We start from the raw sequence: 8,675 nt of genomic DNA on the forward strand, positions 1-8,675 counted from the left end.
AAGCGTCTAATGCGTCCTAAGGGACACCTGCAAGATCTGGGTATGCTCTGGGGTACCTGAGAGCGCACTGGGGGGTTCTCAGAAGCCTTGAAGTCATCCCAGAGCACACTGAGGAGCTTAGAGAGTTCTCCAGGATGCTGTGAAGTCACCAAAGCACGGACAAGCAAACTCCAGCGTTGCTGCCAAAGACACCAAGCAGGCAAATCGCAGCAGCAGTCGGTTCAGCTGAGGGAAAAGGAAACACAGCAGAGCAGGAGGTGCGGAGCTGAAGTTCCTTCTGTCCTCCAGAGCCCACGCAGGGGATTTGGGGGATTGGTGAAACTGATCCTTTATTTTATTTTTCAAACAAAAATCTGCAGTTTCAGAGATATCGTCGCACAGAGAAAATCACCCCCGCGTCACCACCAGCGCTGAACCGGGGAGAGGAAGGCGAGATCTCCGTCCTAACAACTGTTGGCGTTGCGATTTTACTATGGGGAAAGGAGGACAAATCACCTTTTTCTTCTCCAAGAAGCAGTCAGCGGGTCCCTGTAAACCATCCTCTAAAATCCTCCCACCAGCTCCACGCAAAGAACTGCACCCATGGAGACAGAAACTGATTCACAGAAGCGTAGCATCGGTGCTGGGACCGAAGACGGAGCCCTCCCCAAAGCACGGGGGGGGTCCTCCTATATCTGTGGGTATGAGGCATAGCTGGCGATCCCGCAGTGGTTTGCATGGTTCCTTGACATGCGGATGTAACCCCCGTCACCAAAGCGTTCGCCCCAACTTTTGGGAGAGGAAACAAACAGAGGTTAGAAAAGTGAGATTCCTTTCTCTGCAAAGCATCAGTGCTCTCAGCACCCCAATGGTTTTGATGTCTCTGCCACAGCTTTTTACAGGCAGCGATGAAACCGTTCTGCAGTCCTTCCGTCAACCTCTGAATGGCATTTTGAACTACAGATTCGGTTTCATAAGGGGGGTTTGGAGGGTGTGAAGTGTCCTAAAGGCATTTTGAGTCCCTTCTCACTGCCAGGAGGACAGTTGGGCTGCTCTGACATGGCTGAGCACCAACCATGGGGGATGGCATCAGGACTGAAACCGACTCTGTCACACAATGACAGCTCCACTGCACTCTGCATCCAGCTGCCCTCCCTCTGCTCTGTATGAGCCCACCAGACGTTATCAGATCAGTGGATGAGGGGGAGGTCGCCCACGAGGAGCCCACCGCACACCCGCAGCGCCTTCACCTGTTTTTCACCAGCCAGAAGTCCTTCTCGTTGAGGGTGCCGTAACCAACCACCAGCACGCCGTGGTTCACCTCCTGTGTGCAGCGCGGGTCGTCGTACACCCCTGCAAAGCAGCAGAGCTCGGAGGGAGCACAGTGTCAGCCCCCCACACTCAGTGGGACCAACGCTGACCAATGCCTCCATCTGAACCCTACACCCCATTTTGCCCAATTCAGCCCAGATTTCAGTTCCATCAGCTTTACACGTAGAGATACGGAAGACAAAGCATAGCCATGGATCTGTGTGGCCCCACGTAAAGGGGAAAGGGACGTACCTGACCGGTACAGGAAGAACGTGGGCTGCGTTGCATCGATGGCGACAGAGACGGGCCCAACGTTGGCGACAGCATCTTTGAGGGCAGCTTCATCCGCATATGGCAGCTCCACATACTTGGAGCACGTGGCAGCACGCGTGGAAACGTTATACTGGCACGTCCCGTTCTGTTGGGAACAAGAGGAAGGCATGGAGCCCACCAGGAGCACCTCCAGGCCTTCAGGTGCTTCAGTCCTTTCACCCTACACCACCCCGTTCTTTGCTCCTCTTTGACCATCATTTTTCTGTACGTGGAATTACGGAGTACATGGATGAGTCACAGAAGCACAGAACCACGAGATGACAGCACAGTTGGGTTGGAAGGGGCCCTAAAGGTCAGAGAACAACGGGATCATGGAATGGTTGGGTTGGAAGGGAACACAAGGACTGTAGAACCACAGAACCACGGATGGTTGGGTTCAGAGAGACCTTAAAGTCAGAATGTTTGGGTTGGAAGGGATCTTGAAGATCAGAGAACCCTGGAATCACAGCACTGTTGGGTTGGAAGGGACCTCAGAGACCATAGAGCCACAGGGTTCTGGAATGGTTGCGTTGGAAGGGACCACTTCTCCTTACACGGGGCAGCTGTCCCTTTGACCTCCTTTCACACACCATGTTTTGAAGCCACTGAGTCATTCCAGGTCATTCCGGGCTTTGTCTTTTGACAGCCAGACTCTCCACACTGGGACATTAATTTGCTCATGGCTCAGCAATGTGACGCAGCACGGGGACGACATCGCTACGGGTGACTTATCAGAAAGCTGTACAAATGTCATCCACTGCAGGAATTGCCACCTTGGTTCTCCTTTCCCTCCAGTGTGTCCCTCCAGTCCCTTCTGTGCTGTGGAGGAGCGCCGCCTACCTGAGCCATGTAGGGGTAGGATTCCTCCGAGTCGATCCCGTTGTTGTCTATGATGTACTGGAAAGCTCTGGTCATGAAGCCCCCACCGCAGCCCTTGTTGCCGTACATCATGGAGCAGTCCACCAGGTTCTGGGCGCTCAGCGACACCAACTTCCCTGTCTTCAGCTTCACCTGCGCCTCCAGGGCTCCCACAGCACTGAATGCCCAGCACGCCCCACAGGCGCCCTATAAGAACCCCCATCGATGCTCAGCTCTGCCTTCGGGACCGCGGGATGGGATGGGATGGGACGGGGAGAGCAGCCCACCTGGTTCTTCACCTCCGTGACGCAGCCCTTCTCCCTCCAGTCCATGGCATCCGGGGCTCCGCCGCGCCGGCGGTACGTGGAGGTCTGGTTGTGCCCATAGGGAACACGGAGCCCCGTTAGGAGTGCAGCCACATCCTCGCTGGTCTGGGGGGAGAAGCAGCACCTCGTGACGTCCCTCCCTCTGATAGGACTTACACAGAGCACGTGGGGGATGGGTTTCCCTTGAGATGCGGAAGTTGAAGGTTTTGGGGGAGATCGGTGGCTTTTTCTTTAAATAGATACATGTGTGGTTTAAGTTCCAACCATTCGCTGGAATGGGCAAGAAATAGGAAACATGAAGCCGGGCTCCAGCAGCTCTGTGTCTCATGGAACCACCCCACAGCCCTGGGGAATGGAACGGCTACAATTTGCACACACGTCACGGCCAGGACCGGGTCCACACAGCGCAAACACTGCATTAAGAGGGAAGTTTCCTCACACCCCATTGCCTCACACGGGCAGTGTGGCATTGCGAGCCCACGGGAGGCCGTGAGGAGAGGATGGGATGAATCACGGAGTCCTTAAGGTTGGAAAAGACCTCCAGGATCATCAGCTCCAACCATCACCACACCACCACGGCCGTGCCCGCTCAGAGTCGTGGAATTGTTAAGGTTGGACAAAACCTCCAACATCACTGAGTCCAACCATCGCTGCACCATTACCAGCACTGCCGTGCCCACTCGTACAGCCAAGGAATTGCTAAGGGTGGGTAAGACCTCCAAGGTCCGCAGGTCCAACCATCACCGTGGCTGTGCCCACTCAAAGGGCCGTGGAATCGCTGAGGTTGGCTCAGACCACTGCGGTCACCACCCACCCCCAACCCATCCCACTGCTCCCACTCACAGAACAATCAAGGCTGGAAAAGACCTCCAAGACCCCCAATCCCGACCCACCTCCACCATCCACGCCCCCCAGTGCTGCACTTCTCGGACCCCTCCAAAGATGGTGACCCCCCCCCCCCTCCGTGGTCAGCCCATACGGCACGGCTTTCCCCGCCCCATCCCACAGTGCCCTCTCACCATGTCCCCCATGTGGTTCATGCCCAGCTGGTAGGAGTGCAGCCCCAGGGAGTGCTCCAGGTTGTGCAGCATCACCAGGCGGAGGTTCTTCTCCCACGTTGCGCGGCGCTGCCCTTCCTCGGCCTGAAACCAAACCCGACCTCGCAGTTCATCCCCCGGGACAGCCGCTGTGCCCCCATTGCCAACCTCACCCCATACCTGATGGCGGTACTCCTTCCCGTGGGCTTTCTTCCACAGCTGCCAGTGCTGATCCAGCGTAGGGTCGGGGTGTCCCATCACAGCCACCAGAGTGACCAGGACAGCCATGCAGCGCAGCAGCTCCATGTTGCACACCGGAGTGGGGCTGCGTGTGAGCACTGCGTGACAGAGCCGGTTTGGTGAGGGAGGAGCGGGTCGGGGTGTCATCACCGGGTGATGCCGACCGCCCCATCCTGACCACAGCGCGGCACCGCGGGCACCGCAGCAGTCGGATGGACTCAAAGAGCCCTCGGTGGGAGGTTGGTTGGGTGTCACACAGAGGGGGGCACATCTGGGTGTGGAAACGCGGGCAGACACACAGACACAGCGGAACGTCTGGACAGAGGGACACGTCCAGACACGGAGACATGGCCAGACATAGGGGCACACCTGGACATGGGGGCACACCTGGACACGGGGGTACATCCGGACACACGGACACATCCACTGAGCACCGCCCCCATCCCCTCCCCTCCCCACGGCACTCCGTGCGCCCCACGGCCGCTCACACAAACCTGTTATTTTCCAGCACCTGCCAAAAAAAAGGCAAAGCCACAAAGAGCCCCATTTCCACCCATCCCCCCCAGGAGGGGCTGCTGATGTCCCCCCCCACCCCCCCTTCCTCATCAGACCCAGACAGGAGATGGGGGGCAGCGCCCCACACGCTGCTCCACTTTCACTTCCCCATCACTCAGCGCCCCCAAAGCTCCGCACCGCGAATGCGCCCCACAAACCTCCGCAGTGCCCGACGGTGGTGGGGGGCACAGCCACGTCTGGGGCGCACCCGGGGGTCCCCGACGTCCCCACACTTCGCACCCCCCGACTGCAGGGCGCAGGGAATCACATGAGCCCAGAAATGAGGAAATGCTTTGATTTCGTTTTCACTTTGCTGGGCGGAGCGCATCCGATCCACCCCTCCCCAGAGCACTTCTGAGCACCACCGGCCCCAAATGAACGCACACAGAAATCCCTTTTTCTGCTCCGCTTGACCCCAAAATCGCCGCTTTTTCACTCGGTTTGGCCAAAGGGGCCGCACTCAAAACCACCTCTTTTTGCTCAGTTTGACCCAAGTCGACCCTTTCTCTTTGCGGGCACAAAATCCACGTGTCAAAAAGTCCCCTTTTTCCCCCCTGCTTGACCAAAACCACCATTTTTCACCCTAAAAGAGCAAGGTCACCCACAAAGAACACATTTTGTTCCATGAGGAGAGCAGGAGGGGACATCTATGGGGAAAAGATGACCCACAATTCACAGCAGTTGGGGGCCAGCAGAGCCCCCCACTCATCCACCACCCCCCGGACCCCCCCCAACTTATCCCCTCCCCGCTGAGCAGCCCCAGGGCCCCCCTTCTACGTATCCCATAATGAAGGGATTCTCCACGCTCAGAGCTTTCTCCCCCACCGCTTTTATTTGAAGAACAAAATCCCATCGTTCTCCGCATCCCCCCAAAGGACTCAGAGATGTGATATTTGGGGGGGGGGGGGTTCCAGCCCCCCAACCCCACTCCTGCAGACGGACGTTGGCACCTCCAGAGCTCACATCTTGGGGAAGCTGGCGAGGTTGGCGATGCCGCAGGCGTTGTTCATATTGCGGGCCAGCAGCACGTAGCCCTTATTGCCCCACTCCGTGCCCCAGCTGTGCAAGAGGGGGTGCAGCATCAGTCGCTGCTTCGGCCGCCCCAGGGTTTGGGGATGGGGGGGGTTTGGGGATGGGGGGGGGTTGGGGGGTCCCGTTCTGCCATACCTGTTCTTGATGATCCAGTGCTTGGTGCCCTTCTGTGCGCCGTACCCCACCGCCAGCACCGCGTGGTTGATGTTCTCCGGGTTGCAGCTCGTGTCGTAGTACACCCCTATGGGGGAGGGGGTGCCCACAGAGCTCTGTGCCTCAGTTTCCCCCCAACGGAGGAGTTCCCCCACCCCTCACCCCATCCGTGCCTCAGTTTCCCCCACTGACCCCAAGCAGAGGGGGTCCCCCATCCCTCATCCTCCCCGCGCTTCAGTTTCCCCCCAGCAGAGGAGTCGTCCCCCCCACCCCATCCACGCCTCAGTTCCCCCCACCGCCCCCCAGGATCGGGGTCCCCCAACCCCTCACCGCGGCTGTAGAACTGGAAGGAGGGCAGACTGGCATCGATGCCCACCGAGACGGGCCCAATCCGGGCCACCGCGCGCTTCAGAGCCTTCTCGTTGCCTTCGGGGATCTCCCGGTAGCCGCGGCATTTGGCCGCCTTCCCGGTGGGGCTGTACATACAGCTCTCATCCTGCGCAGGACCCATAGGGCCGAATGAGCCGCGGGGTCGGGGACGTATGGGGGGGTGACCCCACGGGGTGCCCCCCACCTCCCCCCCCCCCTCAGACCTGCCCGATGTAGGGGTACGCGTCCTCCGAGTCGATGCCGCGGTTCAGGCGGACGTATTCGAAGGCGTTGGTCATATAACCCCCCCCGCAGCCGTTGTTGTTGGAGACGCAGTCCACCAAATTCTGGGGGCTGAGGGACAGCAGTTTCCCCGTCCGGCGCTTCAGCTGCCCCTCCAGAGCCCCCACTGAGCTGAACGCCCAACAGGAGCCGCACTGCCCCTGCGGGGACAGCGGGGGGTGAGGAGGGGGGGACACCGCGCAGCGCAGCGCAGCCCCCCATGGGCACAGAGCTCACCTGGTTCTTGACGGGGGTCACGTAGCCCTTCCGCCTCCAATCCACGGCCGCGGGGGCTCTGCTGCTCCAGTCGGGGACGTACAGAGTGCCATTGGGGCGGGGGCGGCTGCGGGGGACCCTCAGCCCCGTCATCGTCCTCACCACCTCCTCGCTGGTCTGGGGGGGGGGGGGGCAGCCCTGGGGCTCAGCAGCACCCAACGGTGCCTCAGCTGTCCCCATTGCTGCCCTCATCACCATCCCCATTGCTGTTCCCATTGCTGCCCCCATCACCATCCCCACTGCTGCCCCCATCGTGGTCCCCATTGCAGCCCCCATTGCCTCTCCCATCATTACCCCAACTGCTGCCCCCATCACTGCCCCCACCGACATCCCCGTTGCTGTCCCCATTGCTGCCCCACCCCCCGTCCCCACTGCTGCCCCCACCGCTGCCCCCATCGTTACCCAACCACCACCCCCTGCTGTCCCACCCCCTGCCCCCATCGCTGCCCCGCTCGCCCTCCACTCACCATATCCCCCAGGTGGTTCATGGCCAACTGGAAGGAGTGCTTTCCCAGCGCGTGCTCCGCGTTGTGGGCATCGATGTACTTCAGGTTCTTCTCCCAAATCAACCTCCGGGACGTTTCGTCCTCCTGCCCCGGGGATGGGATGGGATGGGATGGGATGGGATGGGATGGGATGAGGCGGCGCTGGGACGGACAGACGGACGGACGGACAGCACCGCCAGCCCAGCACCGCCCCCGGGGGGCTCCGCCGCCCCGCAGCCCCCCCAGCCCCACACCTTGCCGTTGTACTGCTTTCTGTACGTCCTCTTCCAGAGGTCCCATTGGGCGTCCAGCTCCGGCTCGGGGCGCAGCTGTGCTGCAGCCATGGGGAGCAGCAGCACCAGCAGTGCGAGCCAATGCAGCCTGGGGGGCAGCGGGACAGTGGGGAGGGGGGCGGGGGGGGTCTGAGCCCGGCAGTGCTGGGAATGGGGTGGGGGGCAGCGCCCCACACGCCCCACAGCTCCAGGGATTGGACCCCATGGGGACACAGAGCCCACGGCTGCAGCAGTGTGGGCTATAGGGGACCCTCAGCACCCCCCGCTGTGGGGACCAGGACCCCCCCACAAACACCGTCAGAGTTGGGGATCAGGACCCCAACCCCCCCCCCACACACACACTGTCAGCTGTGGGGCCAGGCCCCGCTGGCTGCATGCAAACATCCCATGATCGGGGACAGCTGGTTCCCATTAGAGCTCCGCTTCAACCCACATCAGGATCCCGTGGCTGGGCGGGGGGAGGGGGGGGGAACCAGGAGCCCCTCCCACTTCAACCCCCAACCCCCCCCCCACCCCCATACCCGCAGCCCCCAGCATAGGGCAGGCAGCTCTGCAGCCCCCGACCCTCCTCTGTGCCTCCGTTTCCCCTCCCCGACCCCAAACAGCAGAAGGTCCGACGCTGCCACATCGCCCACAGTTCCCCCCATCCCCGCTGGGCTGCCCTTCCCTGGGGGGGGGCACAGCAGCCCCCCCACCTCACCGCAGCATCGCTCCGTCAATGATGGAAGCGCAGCTCGGATGGGACGGAGCCGCCGCTTCGTTGGCTCTTTTATGGCGGCCGATTGAGGAAGTGGAGGCAGCTGGAAAATGTTGGCAGTGGGACCACAAAGTATCCCAGGGAGGGAGGAGACTGGGAGGGAGGGGGGCAGCCCCCCCCCAGTGCTTTCACATGATGCTGCTGGGGGGTGAGGGCTGAGTCACCCCATGGCGGGGAACCCAATGGGTCACCAACCCTGCATGGGGGGATTGGGGGGTCCTGGGGGGGGGATGCAGTGATGGGGGTGAGATGGGGGTCCGGGCAGCAGTCCTGGGGGGAGCAGATGGTGCTTTCCCTCATGCAGTTCTGTGCCGCCCCCCCCTTCCTTTACTCACTGCCCCATGGGGGTCACACACTGCGGTCGCCCCCCACCCCACTCCTCACCCAGATGGGGACAAAGAGGCCCAGCA

At 61.1% G+C, this 8,675-nt stretch overlaps 2 protein-coding genes across 4 annotated transcripts; both read right to left on the reverse strand.

Annotated features, from left to right (window-relative positions):
- Positions 1–312: 312 nt before the first annotated feature.
- Positions 313–5,675, reverse strand: CTSS (cathepsin S). 2 transcript variants are annotated; one of them, XM_015280007.3, is made up of 9 exons: positions 4,777–5,675; positions 4,558–4,574; positions 4,004–4,161; positions 3,806–3,928; positions 2,748–2,891; positions 2,443–2,667; positions 1,543–1,708; positions 1,230–1,332; positions 313–768 (listed from the first exon to the last, which is right to left on the reverse strand). In XM_015280007.3, the coding sequence occupies exons 1-9, from the start codon at positions 4,944–4,946 to the stop codon at positions 669–671; spliced, it is 1,206 nt and encodes a 401-aa protein (XP_015135493.2). In that variant the 5' UTR covers positions 4,947–5,675; the 3' UTR covers positions 313–668. The 2 variants fall into 2 exon arrangements, with proteins under 2 accessions (XP_015135493.2, NP_001026516.1); NM_001031345.2 differs by lacking the exon at positions 4,558–4,574 and having other exon boundaries at positions 4,777–4,894.
- On the reverse strand, positions 5,432–8,253 carry CTSK (cathepsin K). Of its 2 annotated transcripts, none has more exons than XM_046903916.1 (8): positions 8,209–8,253; positions 7,470–7,596; positions 7,198–7,320; positions 6,692–6,847; positions 6,397–6,561; positions 6,134–6,299; positions 5,786–5,891; positions 5,432–5,677 (listed from the first exon to the last, which is right to left on the reverse strand). In XM_046903916.1, the coding sequence occupies exons 1-8, from the start codon at positions 8,214–8,216 to the stop codon at positions 5,578–5,580; spliced, it is 951 nt and encodes a 316-aa protein (XP_046759872.1). In that variant the 5' UTR covers positions 8,217–8,253; the 3' UTR covers positions 5,432–5,577. The 2 variants fall into 2 exon arrangements, with proteins under 2 accessions (XP_046759872.1, NP_990302.3); NM_204971.3 differs by having other exon boundaries at positions 6,397–6,615.
- Between the last annotated feature and the right edge of the window lie 422 nt (positions 8,254–8,675).

Source organism: Gallus gallus, chromosome 25, assembly GCF_016699485.2.
Source record: "Gallus gallus isolate bGalGal1 chromosome 25, bGalGal1.mat.broiler.GRCg7b, whole genome shotgun sequence".
NCBI lineage: Eukaryota > Metazoa > Chordata > Aves > Galliformes > Phasianidae > Gallus > Gallus gallus.